General features: G+C 41.0%; 1 protein-coding gene and 2 long non-coding RNA genes across 6 annotated transcripts in view; 1 reads left to right on the top strand and 2 right to left on the bottom strand.

The window, feature by feature from the left end:
* Positions 1 to 4406, bottom strand: part of LOC140636714 (uncharacterized) — a 31243-nt gene extending 26837 nt beyond the window's left edge. The window contains exon 1 of the long non-coding RNA XR_012033921.1: positions 4198 to 4406. This is a non-coding gene — a long non-coding RNA (uncharacterized lncRNA). The remainder of the gene's footprint in view (positions 1 to 4197) is intronic.
* Positions 4407 to 5974: 1568 nt separating this feature from the next.
* Positions 5975 to 12580, top strand: LOC140636713 (uncharacterized). Its single transcript, XR_012033920.1, has 2 exons — positions 5975 to 6113; positions 12432 to 12580. It is a non-coding gene; the product is annotated as an uncharacterized lncRNA (long non-coding RNA).
* A 1544-nt stretch (positions 12581 to 14124) lies between these two features.
* On the bottom strand, positions 14125 to 22115 carry TENT5A (terminal nucleotidyltransferase 5A). Of its 4 annotated transcripts, none has more exons than XM_072832245.1 (3): positions 21974 to 22115; positions 20019 to 20574; positions 14125 to 18872 (listed from the first exon to the last, which is right to left on the bottom strand). In XM_072832245.1, the coding sequence occupies exons 2-3, from the start codon at positions 20535 to 20537 to the stop codon at positions 18096 to 18098; spliced, it is 1296 nt and encodes a 431-aa protein (XP_072688346.1). In that variant the 5' UTR covers positions 20538 to 20574; positions 21974 to 22115; the 3' UTR covers positions 14125 to 18095. The 4 variants fall into 4 exon arrangements, with proteins under 4 accessions (XP_072688346.1, XP_072688344.1, XP_072688343.1 ...); XM_072832243.1 differs by lacking the exon at positions 21974 to 22115 and adding an exon at positions 21578 to 21723; XM_072832242.1 differs by lacking the exon at positions 21974 to 22115 and adding an exon at positions 20769 to 21145.
* Positions 22116 to 22242: the final 127 nt, after the last annotated feature.

The following is a 22242-nucleotide window of genomic DNA, read 5'->3' as shown; positions in this document are numbered from 1 at the left end:
TTAGAAATTCTAATGTTTTCTCCCTGCTCCAAAAGGATTATCATGTTCACCCAACTTTGAAAACTTCTGGAGTTAGTATGTGAATTGTTTAGATAATAGCACTGAAGCTCCAGGTGATTAGACAACCCACTAGTCAGAAACAGATTAAGAGTGCTAAGGTTTGAGACTCCTGGGTAGCTCAGCGGTTAAGCATCTGCCTTCAGCTCAGGGCCTGATTCCAGGATTGAGTCCCACATAGGGCTCCCTGCATGGAGCCTACTTCTCCCTCTGCTATGTCTCTGCCTCTATCTTTCTGTATCTCTCATGAATGAATAAATAAAATCTTAGAAAAAAATAGAAGTGCTAAGGTTTGAGGAAGCATGTTATTTATATAAACTTTTTTTTTTTTTAAATAAACCCCTTTAGCAAACAATGGAGACTTTTAGAATAGGAGACCTTGGAAATTTTAAGTAAAATTTCTCAACTCTGGTATCAGCTATGAAAGTTATTTGTTACAAATATCAGTCAAAATATAGTAATTCATGAGGCATTCACTTTTTAATAAGTTCATTTGGTCCCAGAAAGTTTCCATGATAAGATCTACTCAGTTGTTCCCATTCAGTGGTGATTCCTGGAAGCAAACAGCATTGTGCAATGGTCACAATCACTACCTTGCAAACACAGTGTAGCTTGATGGTTCGATGCTCTGGAGTAAGCCCACTGCTCCCCACTTAAAGATTGGGCAACTACATAACTTCTTTGTGCATTTTCTACTTCTGCAAATGGGGATAATAATGACATCTAACTTGCAAAGTTGTTATGAGGATTCAGTGAAAGATGTAAAGCTCTATGCACCAGGCCTAAACTGGAAGTAGTGCTCAGTAATTGTTAACCGCAGATTTTTGTTATTATGTTGTTATGGAAAGAGAAAGAATTAAAATTTAAATTTGAGAAACTAGTTGAAAATATATGTCCTGCCTGTAAATATTATTATTTAAGTCAAGATCAAGACAGAAAACTACCCCAATCTTCTTTTTAAAGGATTTATTTATTTATTTATTTTTAGTGAGAGAGAAAGCAAACACAAGGAGGGGAGGGGCATTGGGAGAGGGAGGGAGAATCTCCAGTAGACTCCTCACTGAGTGTAGAGCATGACATAAGGTTTGATCTCATGACCCTGAGATCATGATCTGAGCCAAAACTTAGAGTCAGATGCTCAACTGACAGAGCCACCCATATTCCCCACAAACTAGCCCATTCTTATGCTCACACACTCTCCCACTCCTCCACCTTAGCCTACCTTTAAATTATTTATAAATAAGCCAACTGAGGTAGAGAGCAGAAAAATGTCTTGTCTCAAATACTAAAGCTAATTAATGACAAAAGCTGTGCCAGAGCTACAGAACTAAATGTATGATAGAAATACCAGTGTATTTTAGAGTATGAAGATGTCATACAGAAGTTATAACATACACGTTGATGCTCTTGTGTAAAGCAAAGTAAAAATATATGTACCATATTGTTTCTTACACAAATGTAAGGTAAATACACTATTAGAAGCCATAGTTCTTAAAGAAAATTTAATATGTATTGTCCTCAAACTATTTTAAAAAACAGTAAAAGGAAAGATTCCAAGTTTATTCTATGAGGCCAGCATTACCCTGATACCAAAAACCACACAAAGACACTATAAAAAAAAGAAAGCTAGCTAATATGACTAATGAACATGAATGTAAAAATCTGCAACAAAATATTAGCAAGCCAAATTCAACAATACATTACAAGTATCATTTACTGCAATCAAGTGGGATTTATTTCAAGGATTCAAGAATGGTTCAATATCTGTAAGTCAATCAGCATGATACATTACATTAACAAAATGAAGGATAAAAACTATATGATCATCTCAATAGTTACAGAAAATGCATTTGGCAGAATTCATCATCTGTTTATGATAAAAACTCTCAACAAAGTGGGTTTACAGGAGACAACCTCAACATAATAAAGGCCATATATGAAAAACCCACGGCTAACATAATAGTAAATGGGGAAAAGCTAAACGCCTTTCCTCTAAGATAAGGAACAAGACAAAAATGCCCACTCTTGCCACTTTTATGCTACATAGTATTGTAAGTCCTAGCTATAGGAACCAGATAAGAAAAAGATATAAAAGACATCCAAATTGGTAATGAAGAAGCAAAACTCACTATCTGCAGATGACACAATACTATATAGAAAACCCTAGGGACTCCATCAAAAATCTGTTAGAATAAATGAGTTCAGTAATTTTGCAGGATACAAAATTAATATGCAAAAATCTGTTGCATTTCTATACTGATAATGAAGTAACAGAAAGAAAAATAAGAAAACAACCCCAATTACAATTGTACCAAAAGATTAAAACTCCTAAGAATAGACATAATCAAGGAGGTGAAAAACTTGTACTTTGAAAACTATGAGACACTGCTGAAAGAAGCTGAAGATGACACAAATAGATATGCCATACTCACGGACTGGAAAAATTAATATTGGCCAAAACGTCCACACTACCTAAAGTAATCTGTAGATTCATTGTAATTCCTATCAAAATACCAATAGTATTTTTCACAGAACTAAAATAAATAACCCTAAAATTTGTATGGAACCACAAAGACCTTGAATAGGCAAAGCAATCTTGAAAAGGAAGAACAAAGCTGGGGATATCACAATCCCAGATTTCATGATATACTACAAAGCTATAGTAATCAAAATAGTATGGCATAGGCATAAAAACAGCACACATATCAAGGAACGGGAACAAGCTAGAGAGCCCAGAAGTAAACCCATACTTATATAGTCAATCAATCTATGATAAAGGAGGCAAAAATGCATAATGAGGAAAAGGCAGTCTCTTCAATAAATGGTGATTGGAAAACTGGACAGCTACATGCAAAAGAATGAAACTGGACTATTTTTTTTATACCATGCACAGAAATACACTAAAAACAGATTAAAGATCTAAACATGAGACCTGAAGCCATGAAATTCCTAAAAGAAAACATAGGCAGTAACCTCTTGGACATTGGCCTTAGCAAATTTTTCAGGCAAGGGAAACAAAGCGAAAATAACCTACTAAAACTATGCCACAATAAAAAGCTTTTGCACAGTGAAGAAAACCATCAGCAAAACAAAAAGTCAACCTGCTGAATGGGAGAAGACATTTGCAAATGACAGATCTGATAAGGGTTTAACATCTGAAATATATAAAGAACTCATACAACTTAACACCAAAATACAATCCATTTTTTAAAAAGATTTTATTTATTCATGAGAAACACACAGAAGGAGACAGAGACATAGGCAGAAGGAAAAGTAGGCTTCCCATGGGGAGCCCAATGTGGAACTCAATCCCCAGACCCAAGACCACGACCTGAGCCAAAGGCAGACACCCCTAGAATCCAATTAAACATGGAAAGAAATCCATGGGAGATCTTGATATATGGAAAATTGAGACTCTGCACAGTACCACTTAATGAGACAGACAAGTGAGAAAGAGGTATATATTCATACATTCTCCACTTGTTCCTAACAACTGGATTTCCATTATATTGATAAGATTTGGTAAGAAAATTTTATATATTGAGGAGTACTTCAAGCAACTTTCGAAAAAAATGCACTTAAAAGTCCCAAATACTTTATTAGCTTATCAATCAAAATGGGGAAGAAGTTGATCAATCAGTTCCTTAAATGCTTTGTACCAACCTTACAGTGTGCAATGGTGGCAAGTCATGAGTGAGATCAAACATTGATCTACTCTTACTTTCCCACCTTCAAATTATGGTCTGGATATAAACTGTCAGGTATCTGTCGTTCATTCATTCCATAAACATATATCAAGTACCTGCTGTATGTCAAGCTCTCTATTAGTAACTGGGGATATAATGGTGAGCAATCTACTCTTACCTCTGTGACTGGGCAGGTTTATTCCAGTCCCAATGACAATAAGCAACATGCATTACTTGAAGTACTGATCCTTACAAGTTTTCAGATTTAAAACATAGCATAGCTGTTAAAAGAACTTGTATACGTATTGTCTTATTAAGTCTGTACAGTAATGGTCTAAATTATTACATTATTTAGTATTTATCCATTTTTACATTGAGGAAACAAAAATCCAAAGGGGTTAAATGCCATGCCTAAAGTTAGATAAGTTGTAAGTGGTGGGACCAGAATTCAAACCTGAAAGCTTGACCACATATTCTGTGTTCTTTCAACCAGGCAGTCTTGCTGCGGGGACCCTTCCCATTCCTGGGAGGACCCTTCCCATTCCTGGGTGTGGACAGATGCAGATAAGGAGAAGAAAAGGAGGCTCAGTGCCTCCGGGTCGCACAGAGCCTATTTTGTTCACAATGCTTCTAACTGCATTACAGGAAATGGAAACGCTTTCAGATATTTCCATCATAAAGGGTTTAAATGCTGAAAGGGGGTGCTTACAAAATCTTTGGAAGGGCTAAAGGAAAAGTCAGAAGACCCTACCAGACTCTTCCTTTTAAAATCATGCAACTATACCTGCAATCTAGAGCAAAAAAAAAAAAACCCTACTGCTGCTAGCAGTACACACATCTACAGGAACTTCCTTGGCAGCACAGTGACATCAGAAAGGCCTCTCTACCATGTCTCATGCAAGTGCCTCCTACTGGCAAAACCCATAATGCAGCCAGACCCCTACCTGCAAGAGATTCTGGGAAGTGGAGTTTTTTGTTTTCCAATTCCTGGAATACAGGGGGAAATGCAGAAAGACAGGAAGAGATGTCCAGTGCCAATCAACAATATTCAACACCCGGATGCCTAGGTAGCTCAGAGGTTGAACGTCTGCCTTGGGCTCAGGGCATAATCCCGGACCAGGGATCAAATCCCACATTGGTCTCCCTGCAAGGAGTCCACTTCTCCCTCTATGTCTCTGCCTCTCTCTGTGTGTCTCTCATGAATAAACAAAATCTTTAAAAAAAAGATAATATTCAACACTAATTTTCCTTTTCTCAATATCTTCTGTGTGGCTACCATCTTTCACTCCCTCTTTAAATCCAACTCTGTCTTCTTGACATACTGAAGTAACCCCTCTGGTCTCTTCCCTACTCCAGGGATAACAGTGCATTGTAAGATGCAAACTTTGACCACCTTCTTCCTCTCTTTCTGAGTCAGCACCCTACTAATTGCCAGGCCCACTCCATCCCTGGAATTGAATGAAGCATCACCCTGAAGGACATGAGACCTGTTCTTCTGTACAGCCACTTAGGAGCCACATAAGGCAACTGGAAATGTAGAAGAGGTAGTTCCCCAAGGAGTGAAACTTGACTAGTAGGAAAAGGGAGACAGTTCTGGAGAAACCAAGCGATAAATTTCTCTTCCTTTCTCCCTCCTGTGTACTACTCAAAAGTATAGTGCTTCCTTGTAAACCTTCTAGAGAATTCTCCCGTTCATTGAACATGCCTGCTGATTCACCTTTTGTGTTGCTTTGTGGCACCCTGTGATGCCAACATGGTGGTCAACATGGTGACATGCTGTGTTTCAATGAATTACACTTGTTCATTACCTCAACATCCTGTGATCATATCTGGCAAATAAACCATTAGGATTATAATCACCACTTCAGACTCTGCTTTCTAGAGGGCCTAGGTTAAATGACATAGATTTGGCACTATTAACATCTGCAAAGCAGGGGTTCTGGGCAGAGTTGTGCTTCAGAAACACTTCATAAAAATTATATATGTTCTTGCCTCACTTGAGGCTGACTAAATAAAAATTGCTAGGAATGGGACTAGGTATGCATGTGTTTCCTTAAGAATCATTTTAGAAGTCCATCGATTAGTATTAGCACAGAACTAGGATTAGGTCCACAAATCTGATCTCCCCTCAACCCCTGCCACCCCCATAATGAGCCTGAAGTATTTTTACCAAGTGACAAAGATTCTTGATATTGTATATTGAGAAAGGCTTATGACATCATAAAGCAGAAGTCCCAAACTAGGAGAAAGATGTGAAGGAACATGCTTGGGATGGCATAACTAAACAGGTGTGATAAGCCTACAGAGCACAAGAAGACTAATGAACATTTCAGTAATTACAGAAATTTGATATTCAGAGTTTTGTAAGAGGTTAGCATGTCTCATTACACTCTTTACCTTTTCTCTCAGACATTCTTTAAAAAAAAAAAAAAAGATTAAAAAGCAGCCAGCTGGTAGCATGCATTGTCAGTAAGAAGTGATGTAAGCCACGCTAATTGATCACTTTTTAAAGATTAAGTGGCCTATTCTCTGTAATAGGACATACAGAAAACAGCTTTGACAGGACTGAAGTAGTTTACTGAGTTCTGACTGTCAACTGAAAATTTAAATCATGCTTATATCCACTCACAATAAGCAATTTACATGATCTCATCCTATAAGAAAAGCTCTGATGCTCTTCCTGAACCTTCTACCTGCTGTGTTGCTATGATGCACCTGCATTTTGGATAGATATTGAAAGGAGAGGGTTGTAGAAGGGCCTGGAGACCAATTTGCCTTGTATGTCTCAGGCAGAAATAGACTCTCCCTCTGTGTAATCACTGAATGAGTTCTAAAAGCCTTTATGTCTTACATGCAAGCTCCATCTCTCTCAGTCTCATTTTCTTAGCTAAATATGAGATAATCATAATACCCTTTTCACCTAATTGTGATGATTAAATGGAAAATAAAATTACTTTATCAAATAGAACATGTACTACTGATATTACACAGTATAAGGAAGGCCTGCTATAGGGAACTATTCACTGTCACAGTATTGTAGCTGGACTGCCATTGCTTATCCTTCCCTCCTGCTCTTAAGTATAGAGGATTGAGAGAAACAGTTGCACTGACAATTCATAGCTAAGGGTGAGAAGTGGAGAGTTTAGGAAGATTACAAGAATAAAACAAAAAACGTGAAGTTCAAGATTTACCTTGAATCTTCCCTCTTCTCCTTTCTAGTTGGATAGCTAGGACTTCATCCATCCTAGATTCCATTTCCTACTCGGTAAAGTGGGGAAAATAATAGTTATCATTATGGTGTTTGGTGATTAAGGAGGATGATGTATGAAAAGTATCAAGCATCCTGACCCAAAGTAAGAACTCAACAATATCTTGTCCCTTCTTCTAGATGGCCTGAAAAGATCACACAGTGTGTGTGGGGGGGGGGGGAGGGGCGGGGGGGTGGCGGGGAATGAGGACTTCTTATATGAACACACTCTGGTCCTTTTTCAGAAATGAGCAAAAGCTATTTGTTTCTATGCTTCTATTTTATACATTTCTTCAAAGGGCTCCTAAAACTATAAGCTCTATCAGAAGCCTCCAAACTACCTTTTTATAATGAGAGATTTTTATGAATTGCTCAGTACTTTTTATGAAATTAATCATACTGTTTCTTTTCTTGATCAACCTCCTTCCCAACCTCCTTTTTCATGAGAATAACCATGGATTAAAGTAGGTTGGTACTTAGGACAGGATCCAGAAAATTCAAGTCAGTTTTAATGTTTACAAGTGGCAATAATTAAAGTTTGAAATTAACTTTTAAATGATTTTTTGAAGTCTGAGATCCTTATTACACCAGATATCTAACTTGTTCAGTATTTATAAAATGATACCTATGATCAGAAGGCTTATTGTGACCATCTGCAACAATGGAGCAGCGCTCTGAAATTGGGACAGTCCTGAAAAATTAACAAATGATCACAGCAGGTATCATGCCCCAGGGCAAGACTGTTTGTTCTGTGAGGCTTGACCAGCTAAGGATGCCAGTAGAAATGCTGATTGTCTGTTTTTAGAAAAGGCTGGTGAACAGACTGCCTTTAATACCTTTGCCATCTTCAAATAGCAAATTTCCCACCTAATGGCTCCCTACCCTTACTTAAAATATCATATGGACCTCAGTATTTGTGCCCACGGTCCTGAAAACTACTCTCAGGGATTCCCTAGCTCGGAAATGTAGCAGATGATGAAAAAAAGTGCAGTCATTACCTAGAACAACTGTAGTCCTCAATTTACAATGTGGCTAGGTTTGGTTTGGAACAGAGAGAACAGACACTTGGCGCTAGAAGATGACCTTCCTGTTTCTCTTGTCCCTGAGGGTCTGTGCCACGAAAATGCCATTGGCACCAGCTGGCCTATTGTTCTCAACTGCCTCAAACTCAACAACCATGCAGAGGTTTGAACACTTCTGCCCTAAGCATCCCCATGAAACCATGGCTCTCCTATTGTTTAGTACTCCCAATTTACTTCAAGATGTGAATTTCTCCACCTGGATACTCATCTGGCTTTTTCAAGAAGCAGGCAAACTTTGAGATCCTATTTTTATTTTCACAGTGTTCCTGCTTACTCTTCACTCTTTCTACAACTTCTTTAACCTTCTCCCAATTAGATATTTTGCCTAATCTCTCATCTTGAACCAAAAGTGACTCATTAATTCAATCATCAACGTTAAAAAGTGCTTCCTATATAGCACTATTTCAGATAAAAGAACACAGTAGTAGACAAAGTCTTTGCCTTCATGGAATTTCTTTCTATTGTGAGACTATAAATAAATTATAAATAATAATTAGTTTATTTATTTTTTATTTTTTTAAAGGACAATCCTTGTCTTTTTTTTTTTTTTTTTTTAAGATTTATTTATTTATTCATTCAGAGAGAGCGAGAGAGGCAGAGACACAGGCAGAGGGAGAAGCAGGCTCCATGCAGGAAGCCCCATGTGGGACTCGATCCCGGATCTCCAGGATCACACCCCAGGCTGCAGGCGGCGCCAAACCGCTGCACCACCAGGGCTGCCCCAATAATTAGTTTATAATACAGTTTCAGATAATGACAAGTGTAATGGTAATATACATCCAAAATTAGTTTAAAGGCTCTAGAGAATAACTTGGTAAAAATGTTGAGAGGAAATTCTATTTTTAAGTAGAGGATCAGGGAAAACCTGAGGTAGTAACATTTCAACAACCACAACAACAACAAAGTAGGGGAGCAAGAGAAACAAAAGTCTGGAGGAAGAGATTTCCAAGGAGATGGAACAATCAGCAGATGCTCTAAAGTGGAAATGAGCTTGGCCACTCATACTTTGGCAAATTTCTTAATTTCACTGCTGCTTTGTGTTTTGTTTGTTTGTTCATATCCCTGTGTCGCTTTTCAATTAAATCTGCCCGTGAAAAGAAGCCAGTTTTGTATAACTCCTTGTAAATCTTCAGTGAGTATCAAGCCAAAGGCATGAGAAAGTATTTATTAAATGTTTTGATGGTAGCAAAAGCTACAGATTTCTCCTAACCCATGCAGTCCAAGGGAGCGCATTAACAATCAGTGACCCTTATAAATGCTCTTTAAATAAGATCTCTACCCTGGCTAAATAAGTACTCAGAGTGACAACACAACTGGTTTTACACAAATGCAAAAAGGGTAAGGGTATGGGGTGCAAGGTGCATTTAGTGCATTTCAAGCTTTGGAGAAAGGGACTGTCACTGCTCTGGAAAAAGCTGGAAAAACTAAATTGCAAATAACTTCAAGATGACAGTTAACCAGAAGTGGTTACATAAGAAACATTCAAGGGAATTTTAATGTGCTGCAGCAAACAGGATTATAGGGCAATAAAATTTCAAGGTACATTCTAGTTAAGTCCTAAAGATTTTTGCAGTATTTTTGAAAAGAGAATGCAAGGGACCAGAACTTCAAGGAGAATTTGTGCTTCCCTCAGCAGAAACTGCAAAACACCTACACTTACCCTTTGCTGCAAAACAAGCAAATAGCCAGTGCTGTCTATACAGGGACTACCTATGGGGAGTTCAGCTTCTGATACCTCATGAGAAGGCACTTTTCAAGGACTATTACCTTCATCTAGACTTTTCACTAGTCCACAGGGCTCCTTATGGTGACCCATGCGGAGCTAAACCTTGTGAGTAATTAACGTCAGGGTAGCTGAAAAATTAATTTTCAGCAAGTAAGTTCTACTTGCGAGCGGAATCTAGATTTCTAAAGGGCAATACACCAGATCTTTCACTTCCTTTTGGGTCTCAGAATCCAGTACAAGGCTAAACACACAAAGTGTATTAGGCAAATACTTAATGAATGAGCCATGTCTTAAAGGGTTTGCTGCTATGGGTACTCTGAGAATGCAGTGTACAACAGTACCAAAAGTTAGATATTAAGTTACAAAGTGTCCTTGACTCAAACTGTAGTAGAAAACTTATTCAGCCTGATTTTTAAATCCTATATAGATGATAGGGTTGCCTGATAAAATATAGGACTCCCACTTAAATTTGAACTTCAGATAAGCATGGGTTTTAGTATAAGTATGTCCAAAATACTGCATGGAATACACTTAAAAACTTTACTGTTTACCTGAATTTCAAATTTAACTACGCATCCTATATTTTTATTTACAAAATCTGACAACTGTATTTTCAGCTGTTAGGCCTCGAACCTGGTTGAATTTGTTTCTCTTCTTTTCTCTGATGATTGAACTTTAAAATGCAGATATTTTAATAGCTTTTAATTATTCCCTTTTAAATTGAAAAGCATATGAACTATGTTCTTCTTGACCTTACTTAAAGAGATACGGAAGAAGAAACTCCAGAGAATATGCAATTTGGGATTAATGCATAGAATGGCATTATCCACGGTGCCTAGTATAGTTTGCTTTGTTGAATTTTGCTAAAAGAAGAAGAAAAAATAAATAAAAGAATAGGGTTTCAGCCGTTTTCTAATGACATGGCCAGATGATGCCACAAAATCTTGGCATTACTGATAAGTACACACTGTGCTGGAAAATCAATAGTTTCAGAAGGGGATCCTGAAGGGAACTTTCCATTATGGAGGTTAGAAGTAACTTAGCCCCATACTCATAAATTCCTATTCAGGGTGCTCCATGTCCCTAAGCAAGAAAGCACAGGCCTTGTCCTAATATCATAAACTACTAAGCTGGAATCATTAATGTTTTTAATTACTAAAGGTATCTACTTTTAAAAACTGTACTTTTAACTATTTCTAATGCCAATGATTGAGTTGAGAAAGTAAATTAAAAACAAACAAACAAACAAACAAACAAAAACAGGTGTCCCTGTAGTTGAAGAAAACCTCTTAGGCTGAAAGAGAAGCTTAGGTAAGCAGATAAACTTTGAAAGTGGTTATTTACATTGAATAATAATTCATTTCAACACTCCCCTAAATATTAGCCTCCCCTAACATTTAACAAAATTTATCATTTACTCCATTGCAAAGAGTGGCTAAACAATTTTCCAGGGTCTTCTATATTTTTGAATTGTGAAAGTTTAGCCCCTTGTTCATTTAGAACTCCATGTTTATTAATATCTACACAATGGTTTGTAGTTATATTTATTATTCCTCTTCCTTAAAACTCTAGGGTAATATGGATTTCTCCTACTATTCTATAGGAAAACACAGCCTGAACTAAGCTCTCTTGAACTTCTTCCTTTTCTCTAAAACTTGTAGGTAAAGCTTCTCTCAAACTCTAAAGTAAAACACATAATTTTATTTTTACCCCTTCACATACTCTCCTAACACTCTTAAGTGCAGAAGACATTAAAAAAATAAAATTCACTATTCACAACTGTTATTTCCAAATGAAGTCACTTCCCTAGAAATAGCAAGGAAGGGTCCATTCCATCCTCATTTTTAAATAAACTTTTGAAAACAGTTTTAGATTCACAGATTATCTGTGAAGATAGTATGGAGAGTTCCCCATATCCAACATCCACTTTCCCATTGTTAATGTCCCATGATACATTTGTCATAATAAGCTGATATTGAAACACTATTATTTCAATGTTTTATTAAAATTTCCTTAGGTTTTACCTAATGTCCTTCTCTTTTCCAGGATCCCCTCCAGAATACCACATTACATTTAGTTGCCATGTCTCCTTAGTCTCCTCCTGGCTGTGGGAGTTTTCAGTTTTTGTGTTGACGATTTAAGAAGTACTAGTCTGATATTTCATGGAATATCTCTCAATTTCTATTTGTCTGATGCTTTTCTCATGATTAGACAGAGGTTATGGGTTTTGGGTCCGATGAAGTGCCATTTTCACCACATAGCAAAGCACAGTTACTTTTTTCATCTTTTTCCATACTGTTCACTTTGAAAGGAAGTCACTATGCACAGCCCTCACTTAAGAGATAGGGATTTAAGCTCCATCTCCTTGAGGGGGCAGTATCTACATAGATTATTTGGAATTCTGCACAGGATATTTGTTTCTTTGCTCCATTTATCCATTCAATCATCTATTTCTGTGTGAACTCATGGATATTTTATACTTTGGATTATAATCCAATACTACTTATTTATTTTGTTGCTCAAATTGTTCCAGCTTTGGCCACTGAAACTCCTTCAGTTGGCTCTTGTGCTGTTTTGACATACCCTGCATCATTGTGGTTTTTAATTTTTTTTTTCTTTTTTTTTTTTTTTAGCACATCATTGCTTTCTGGAACTACGAGATGAATTCTCCAGCTTCCTTCAGTATCTTCTTTGCTCCAGCCCCAGATTTGTCCAAGAAGACTTGGTTCTTTTTTTGAAGCAAGGCATTAAAAGGCAAAAACTGGGCCTTGATAAGTGAAAACCACTGTCATTTTAAAATCATTTCTCTTCTTCATGTCCTACCTGAATGTATTTGCCACTAGACTGAAGGACATTCATATCATTTATTTCAAACTTGGTTCTAAAAAGGAAATTAGTTAAATTTCTGAAGTATTTGATGATTTTAACAGTTTTTATTTTATTTTATATTTAAGGATTGATTTTAAATTGTTTTTAGCTTTTTTGGGGTATTAATTTTTTGTTTTTCTTCTGAAAGGACCAGAATGGTTGGGAATGTGCTTCCTAAGGAAAGAAAGGGTGGGTTACTTCTACTCAGGCTTAGCTAGGTACAGCCTGGTAATTCCACTAGAAATAGCAGGGTGTATCTAAGTCTAGGAGGAGCTTAATATACACTGTCCTTATTCAACCCTTGCTTAGGAAAAAATTATATGATGACTACAGACATGTGAGGGACTAGTTATAGAAGGATGAAGGGGTTGAAACATAGAAGAATACAAATACCATTATCCAACCATCTTGTATTTTTTTTATGATGCGTATGTGAGGGAAGCTGCATTTTAATACCAGGAGTGGCTCTTTCATAGATGCAGTGTTAAGCATGCATTCTCTCCAACATCAGGACTTTTTTTTTTTAAGATTTTATTTATTTATTCATGAGAGAGAGGCAAAGACACAGGCAGAGGGAGAAGCAGGCTCCGTGCAGGGAGCCTGATGTGGGACTCAATTCCGGGACTCAATCCCGGGACTCCAGGATCACGCCCTAGGCCAAAGGCAGGCGCTACACCGCTGAGCCACCCGGGGATCCCAACAACATAAGGGCTTTAAAAACCACAAGTGTGTCCTATAATAGACTAGGCTTACCAAATTCACATACTACTAGTACTGAGAAAGTCTCCAAAGTTACACAAAGAAAGAAGTTTAATAAATAAATGTATGCCCCTGGTAATCTCAGTAGGTGAGATTGTGTTGTATGCTAGTCAGAAGGGCAGTTCCTTTGCACCCAACACTTACACATACACAAAGAGTAACTTATTAGATCCTATGACTGCTCTTCCTTCCACTTCCCTTTCAATCACCAGCTTCCAATACTTATTCCCCTTCTCCCAACTCAGAACGTAAAAACTGCTGGATAATACTCTAGAGCCTCCAACTATAAACAACCACTGATGATTGAATCACATCACTTGAGCTACTCATGAAAACCAAGGCCCACTTAAGGCTACTGGAGCCCTGCAATCCAGAGCCATGAGTCTCTACTGATGATGGAAAATTGGTCTGACTTCTGGGTTGCTTAACACTGCTAAGTTCATACCCAGATTTAAAAAAAAAAAAAAAAAAAAAAATTGGCACCCATTAGCTAAACTCTTTTGGAGCTAATTGAGCCATGAGCCAGTGAGAGGCTGGCTGAAAGCTGAACATTTTAATGTATTGTACTTGAATAAAAAATTTGCTGATGGCTATTTTTTCCCCAAATACTGCTTTGTCTTTTCTCATGGACTCGAGTTGGGTTTCAGAGGACACAGTCTTTAGCCAGCACAGACACTGAAGATAAAAGACACAAATCAATAGAAAAAAATAACTTCTTTTTATTTACAAGAAAAAAAATCCAAATATTGGATGCTGTAAACAAAATTCACAATCTGTTCCCTCTAGCACTGATTCAAACATGTCAGTTTTTAAGAGTCCATTCTCATCAACTCCTTTTCTGCCTGTGACACAGTCTAAAGTCAAAATATCCCAACAGAGTGACCCCAGGTGCAGCTTGCTGCAATAGGACATCTCAGAGCAGGCAATGGTTGTAGAGAGGTTGAGAGACACCCGGGGGGCAGAGCCTCCTCCATTCTGCAAGGCTTTGCAGCAAGTTTTGCCAAGTTACCTTGACATCTTCCAACTTTGTACTTTTACCATGTATTTTGTTAGCAAGCCATTATTACAACAAAATATTACACAGAGATTCTTCCTTGGCACTGAAAAGGCAATAAGAAATCTTAAAGAAAGATTATATTCAAATAGGTGCTATATATGATTTTTTTTTTTTACTTTTCAGTTTCATCTAATACACTTTGTCTTCAAACAAAAAAGAAAGCTTATTTTTGAACTGCTGACAGCTTTCAACATAATACATTTCATTCACAAAATAGTTCACGATATTTATTTGACAAGCACTGCATTGAAAACAACTTTATGCACAGTAAAGCAGCCGACGATAAGCTAACAGAAAGGGGTGGCAGAAACGGTGTTCACTTTTCTTTGTGTTTCTTCCATGGCTTGGCTTACAAATATTCTTCCATCCTTGCATTGTTTGGAGCCCCGTTAAAATAGTCCACCCACTACTAAAGTGAGCAGATACTTCAGGAAGGGAAAAGTCCATCTCACTGTAGGACTTCTTGAGACAATCGGATTTACTGAAAATCAACTTTTTAGAAGGGCACGGTCACAGGTCAAATGTTCTCTGACATGCCAAACTGGACAGGTGAGAAGAGCCTCCAGAAGATAAAACTTCTTCCTGTTTTAAAGTTAACAGCACACTAGGCCAGATAAGCACAAAAGCAAGCAAATCACAGGCACCGATCAGGAGTTGAGAGCTGTTCTTTTTCTCTGACCTATACACACGGCTCTCTCTCTCCAGACATTCAGACTTTTAGGTTACACATCCACAAAGAGAGACACATATTCCACTGTCTGTTCAACTACATATGCACAAGACTATAGTACATACAAAAAAGAAATAAATTATAGAAGTTTTAAAGCAACGGCTGAAGGTTGTCTTGAGCATAGCCTGTTCTATCTGAATGCCAGGTGTTGGCGATTCCAACTATGCGACCAAAGTTGGAATAAGAAAAGAACATAAACATTTCAGAAAATAAGTGAAGAGTATATTTTCAAATAAGGCTCCTCCAAACAAAAATTCGTGTTATCAATTAACAGCAGATTTTTGCTGTGGCAGAGCCAGCGTTCTCCAAATTCTTTGTAATATAATGGACAACTCACTTGTCAATAGTTAGGATGAGAAGGAAGAAGGCAGATCACTGTCTGCGTCTATGTTCCCAAGTGTTCCCTTAGTTTTCTCTTAGAAAACTCCAAACAGGTAAGCAAGCAGGCAGAGCTCTGGCTTCTGGACAGTTAAGTATCAGGCTTAATCTGAAAATGGAATAATATTGCCTGGAAATTCACAATTCATTTTCAAACCCAGGGCTGGAGTGAGGGAGAATGAGCCAACGTGGGAGAAGAAAGAGTTCCCTAGGAAACAGTGAGTGGCAGTGCAGTAGCTGTGACAGCTCAGAGAGAATTCACAGGGAAGCTGCTACAGCAAACCCATCAAGTTCCTGTTAAGGCTTCAAAGAAAGGTGTGCAAAAGGTAGTTTCAGATGGATTAGCCTACAACTGAGCATCTGAGTGATGCCCCAATAGCAAACAAATGACACTGCCAATAGGATGATGCTATTTTCTTCCCCAATCCCTCTTGAACTTGATGACAGAAATCTGGTAGGTTCTTCAGAGGAACTGTCACAGTAAGCAGTCATCCACTAGAGCTGGTAGGAATTATGTGGCTGTTTCACAATACAAAGGAAAGGTTTGCATGTGTTAGTTTTGTTTTTAACAAATGCATTTTCAGAGACCAGTGTCCAAAGGAATAAAAAGCTGGGAGAAGGAATGGTTTTAGGATTAGCTGTCACTGAACTGAAATGATAATGCCAGTTCATTTCACAAAGGTTTAACTGGTCTCTTGGTAAAGAGATGATAAAGTTGGATCTGATCCAATGCAAAGTGACTGAATTTAAAGTACAGTACTAAATATTTAAATGCAGTGTGACAATCAGATCAAAGGTGTTTCATATCGACGTGAATTTATAAAATTTTATATATAATATATATCTCATATATAAATTTTAAGCAATTGTGCAAATACTCTTTAAAAAGGGTCATTTCACATTTACTAAATTCTAGTGGTCCTGGAATGCAGAATGCATTCATTAAAAAATTCATTTAAATATTAATAAGTAGTGTTCAGATCACCAGAAATTTTATTAGCAGTTAGGGATTTAAATGAACTATCGCTGATCCATGATCCACTGGATTGTACACCATGGAGGCATGCAAATATAACACAAAATAAAAGGGTTCCTACTGTCAAAATGGCAGTTCAGTACAAAAAGAGTGCTCTGCCAAACAAATATTCTCCCATTTGTAGAATTCTATGGCTCACAAAAAAAAAAAAAAAAAGAAAAAAAATCACTAAAAATGTATAATCTCTGCTCTTCCTAACAAATATATTACTTGTTTTCCTCCTTCATTGGTTTTAATTTTTTAGATGTGGGTTTTAACTCATCACTGCAATATGCCCACGTCTCATGTCATCCTGTTGAAAACATAAAAGCACACAGTATTTAAACATTTTCTATTTGCTACATTATTCTAGACCTTAGTCAATGTATTGTGTGTATATATACATATCTCAAATACGTATATATATACACATAATGTACACACACATACACATGTACCTATGATAATATCACACCAACAATGTTAACTTTATACAAGTATTTGCCAAGAAAAAATAGGGCATTTCTTCCACCATTCACAAGCTTATACGTTGTTTTATTTTCTTCTTGAGTCCCTGATAAAATAATCATTAAATCATAAAATTTTTCCACTTCAAATTTTCAGAAGGCAACAGGCACTTTGATGTTTATTGGTGTGTAACAAATATAGTTAACTCTTTATATATTCTACTATATCTCTTCTACTTGGGTATTTTTATCTGTTAAATCTTTGGTCCTTGAGCATACTTTCTTTGCTAGAGCTGCTTTCGCTTGCATTTTCATATTTAAAAAATGCAAGCTATGCACACAGCTGGAAATAATGGATTGTGTCATCATTAAGTTCTGCTGTTTGTTATGAGAACTGCACCAACCTACTACTGTTCATTCGGAGCAAGCTGTCTCTGTTAGCGTAATAGGATAGTTCCACAGAAAGCACTTGCTACAGGTTTCAGATAGTAATCCCAATGTTGGAGTCCCTTTTTTTCTATTATCGCTACTATCTGAACTTCTGAATTGATACTTAGGTTGGGGTAAGATCTTTTTTCCTTTGTATTTTCCCTTTTGTAAATTCCACCTTATAAGAAACTCTCCTTTTTTTTTTTTTTTTTTCCTATGGCAAAGCTATGGGAGCAGGTACTGCAAACCCATATTGTCATCAAGCATTTTTTTTTTTTCCCTTGTTATTTTAGGAGAACCTGGTTGCTTTTAATGACAGGTCTCTTTTGTTTCAGAATAGAATCCAACTGAGTAGGAGGAACAGGTGAGAAGGTTGGTGGGTGAGGAGGGTTGTTTTGAGATCGTGCTCCCATACCTATGAAAAGATCCATGAGCTTTGCCAAGTTTAAAACCAGGAGCAGATCATCATTGCACAAAACACATCTTTATTCAGGGCTGGGTCACTCAGCCTTTTTACTTAATCTTTTATTCATTTTATTTATTTTCCCTATCTTGTCTGAAATGGCTTCCCCACAGGACATTTGTAAATCATTCTTAATTGCAGGGTAGCCAAGTGGAGTATGTCTGTTGCTGGCATGTGAATACTGGCTGGACCTGTGCAATGTAGTAATTGCTAAAGTTGGCATCTGCTACATAGGGAGCCGGCTGGTAATAGCAAGTGACATTAGCCACGTTAGGTATGACATTTTGGTCAGCTAGCACCCGGATAGCCAGCATTGTGATAAGGTTTAAAGTCTGTCTTCTTTCATGTCCCATCAGGCACACTGTACTCTCATTCACCACTCCATGAAGGGTCATGAGATAGTCATACTTGCGGTCTTCCAATCCCACGAAGTGGTTCTGCAAATAAGACTCCAGTTTTCTCTGCTGCTCTCCGATGTCTGAGAAGTCGATGAAAAACCTGGAACACATATACCTCTGAAGGGTCTTGATTTCATCAGAGGCGGGCCTAAAGCCCCTCACTAATAGGTTGCAGTATTTAAGCAGGCCGCCCCCTCTGATTTCCTCTGGGTTCCTGGTGGCAATGATCTTGTTACAAAGGTGATCAAAGGCTTCGTGGAAATCACCATAGACGCTCTCACCAATTATCGTGGGGTGAAATGTTTCAGTCATTGGGTTCTCTGAACATTCATAAAAGAGGAGAAGAGAGTCTAATTTGATTTGAAAAGAATCTACACTAAATTCAAACTGCCTCCGGAGGGAATCCACAAATTTCAGTTCCACATTTTTGCCACTGTTGTTTGACAAGGATATAAGACTCCATCGGTCAGAGTCATTGCACACTTTAACCATTTTCTGCACATAAGCTTCCTACAATTTAAAAGATAAAACAAGAAGATGAGCAAACCTAGAAGAAATAATAAATGAATAAATGCATCTTCTTCACAGTAGAGAATTATCTTGCTCCTTCCCTTTTGTTTTGTCAAATTTCAGCAAACACTACCTACAGGCTTAAACAGTCCTCTGAAAACAACAACAACAAAAATGCATTTAACGAGTGGTTTTACCGTCTGGAAAAGAGACTAGAAGTAATAGTTTGAGGCTTTTGGCAGACGTATCACGGTACTAAGAGGTTCTGTTGTCATGTCTGACTTTTGAAATGTTATTTTTTGAAAATGGTCTTACAGGTAGAACATTCACACGATATCCACACAATACTCAAAAGACAGAAGTGCATACAGTGGAAAGTTGGTCTGTCTCTCACCCTTGTCCCTAGTCACCTAGTTCCACTTCCCCAGAGGCTACTGTTGAGATTAGAATCTTGTCCCTCCAGTGGTACTGTGCAATTACAATCAAGTATGAACTAAATTAGGACATTCTGGGAGACTGATTCCTCAGACAACTTTAATTGTTTAAAACATGCTTTGAGCCAGTGTGTGTGTGTGTCTGTCTGTGTGTGTGTGTGTGGGGGGGGGGTACCCACAATATCCGTCACACGTGAGCCGACCCGGAGAAGCATCCCACATATCCTTCACACACGGAGTCAGCTGCACGCAGCTGAGAAATCTAATCACATTTTCCAATACAGTAATAATAAGCCCATTGACTGGATCCTGCTTCAGGCTGCTCTTTCCCCAAAAACTAGATTATAAAATGACTCAAAAATTGGTTTACGTCATTTCATTCTTCCACTTAATCAGAAACCACTCTGGACAAGCCTCAAGCAAGGAAATCCAAAGAGTTAAAAGAAAAAAGAGAGAGAGAGAGAGAAGAGAGAAGGGAGAACAGAGGAGGAAGTAGAAGAGTAGTGGCGCGTCAGAACCAAGTGAACTTAAAACACCCAACACCGTCCGCGCACCTCCGTTGACTCATTAAAACAATCAAAACCCAAATATAATAGGAGCACGCCCAAACCCGTCACGGCCGCAGGTCTGTGGCATCAAACGGGCGCCCCTCTGCCCGCCGCACCCCAGCCCGGCCCGGGCACGGCCCCAGGCCCATGTCGGGGGGCTTTACCTTGAGCGTGAGTGGCGTGATTTTCTCTTTGTTCACCCCTTCGGGCAAGAAGTCCAAGAGGCAGTCCAGCACGACGTCCTTCACAGTCTGAAACTCCTCTTCCCCGCGCAGGTCGGCGCAGAAGATGAGGTCCAGGTCCTTGTAACCCAGGCCGCTGTCCTGGTGCAGAACGTGGCTGGCGGCCGAGCCGTTGAGGCGCACGTCGCGGACGCCGATACGCTTCTCGGCCAGGCGCCGCCGCACCACCTTCACGATCAGGCTCGGCTGCAGCTCGAGCGTGGGGAAGTTGCCGCGCCCGTGGATCGGGATGGTCTCGCTCAGGATGCCGTCCAGCCGCTGCACTTGCTCCCAGTTCAGCACGTTGCAGTGCGCCGTGGGGCTTCCGCAATAGTCCAAGCAGTGCCCGCCGAAGTCGTCGTCGCCGCCGCCGCCGCCGCCGAAGTCGCCGCCCAGGGGGATGTAAGCGCCGCCGGCCAGCTCGTCTTCGGCCATGGCAAAGTACCCTTCGCCTTCCGCCATGAAGTGCCCTCCGAACACCAGCTGGCCCTGGTCAGTCCTAAAAGGCCAAAAGGGGGAAGGGGCGCGTTGAGGACGCGCGCGGCGGCTGACGGGGGCCCGCAGAGGGAAGAGCGCGCCCCCTCCCCGGCTCGGCCGCAGGCTCCAGGGCTCCCCGGGAGACCCTCCCGCCCCGGCCCCCCGCTGTGCCCAGCCGCGCCCCGCGCCCCGCGCCCCGCAGAGAAGCCCCCGCACCAAAAGTATCTCTGATGCATCTGGAAAGCGCAAGCGGGAATCCCGTCTGTGTCACCTGGAGGCGGCCGCCCCTTCGAGGAGCGCAGCGAGCGAGGAACCGCGAGGCGGCAACACTTCGAGGAGCCGCGAGTGCGCTCTCGGCAGCGGCGAGCGACTCAGTCCTTCCCAGACCTCGCCGCCTGCGCTGGCCGCTCCCGCCCCTCGCCCTCGCCCTCGCCCCCGCCCGCGCCCGCGCCGCTATCGCCTCAGCTGCGGTGGTCCCGGAGGTGGCGGCCCCAGGTGACGCCGCCGCCGCCGCCGCCGCACACGCTACTGTCTCTGGAGCTTTAGCAGTTGTGCGGGGGGAAATGTCTTCAGTACTTTTTTTATACCGGGCCTTTCGGCGCTTCCGGGGCCCGGGCGCCACGCACTCGCCACACCCTCCTCATCTGCATAGGGCGCCGCCCCCGCCCGCCCCGCAGGCCGAGCCCCGCCGAGCGGTCCGAGCTGGGGGACGTCGGCCGCCGAGTGTGTGCGTGTGCGCGCGTGTGTTGGGACCAACGCTTGGTTTAGGGACGGTCTTCCGCGCGCCCAAGCCTCTTTTTTTTCCTTCCCCCCCGACCCCAACCAAAAGACACTTAAAATGCCTCAAGAGCCCTGAAAACTGAATCACGGCTGAAATCGCGCAACTGCAGAAAGTCGCCAGACATAAAATTCTCTCCGGGTGCCGCGCGTCGCTGCAGCTGGATGGGGCTCCGGGGGTTCCTGGGGAGCCCCTGCGTGAGACGGCCGTGTGGAGCGGGGCCGTTTTCTTAGGCAATCAAACCGACCTAAAGGTCCGCGAGTCCATGCAAATAAGTCTCCGCGACCGAGGGGGAAGAGCTTGCTGACTGTGTGTTTCGATTCTCGAAACGTCGGGAAGCGCCGGGGAGCTCCGGGGCGAGCCTGGGGAGACGCGGGGGCGGAGCCGCGAGCCTGCGTCCAACTCGTGCGCACGAGCGGCTCCGGGCGGCGGGGAGCGCGGCGTCGGCCAGCGCGCGTCACCGAGCGGGCGCCCCCCCGCCCCCCCCCGCAGGTCGGGCGGGCGGGCGGGCGGCCAATGGGGGAGGACGGCGCGGCCCGGACTCACCGCGGCGCGTTCTCTCGCGGACTGAGGCAGCGAAGCGCGCGCGTCCCACACCAAGGTTTGCCTTTCCCAAGTGACTACAAATGCCGTGTGAAATTACCTAGCTTTCCGCGGCACGTGAAAGGACGAGGCTAAAGGATCAGCGTTTCTCCCCCCACGTCCCCCAGCTTCAGTCACTTGGGCCGGGCGACAGGGGTGTCATGGGTACCCCGCACGCGCGCACGCGCTGCCGCTCGCCCCGCCGTGTTTCCCGGCCGTCCGTTCCGGCCTCACGCTGCTCTTTCCAGACCAACTCCCCTGAGGTAGGGCTGAGGGGAGCGCGCCGGGGAAGCTGAAGACGCTCCCCCAGGGCCTTTGCACAGCCCCCGC

Source organism: Canis lupus, chromosome 7, assembly GCF_048164855.1.
Source record: "Canis lupus baileyi chromosome 7, mCanLup2.hap1, whole genome shotgun sequence".
In the NCBI taxonomy this organism is placed as follows: Eukaryota; Metazoa; Chordata; class Mammalia; order Carnivora; family Canidae; genus Canis; species Canis lupus.
The sequence above is the reverse complement of the archived record's forward strand: the minus strand, read 5'-3'. Positions and strand labels throughout refer to the sequence as shown.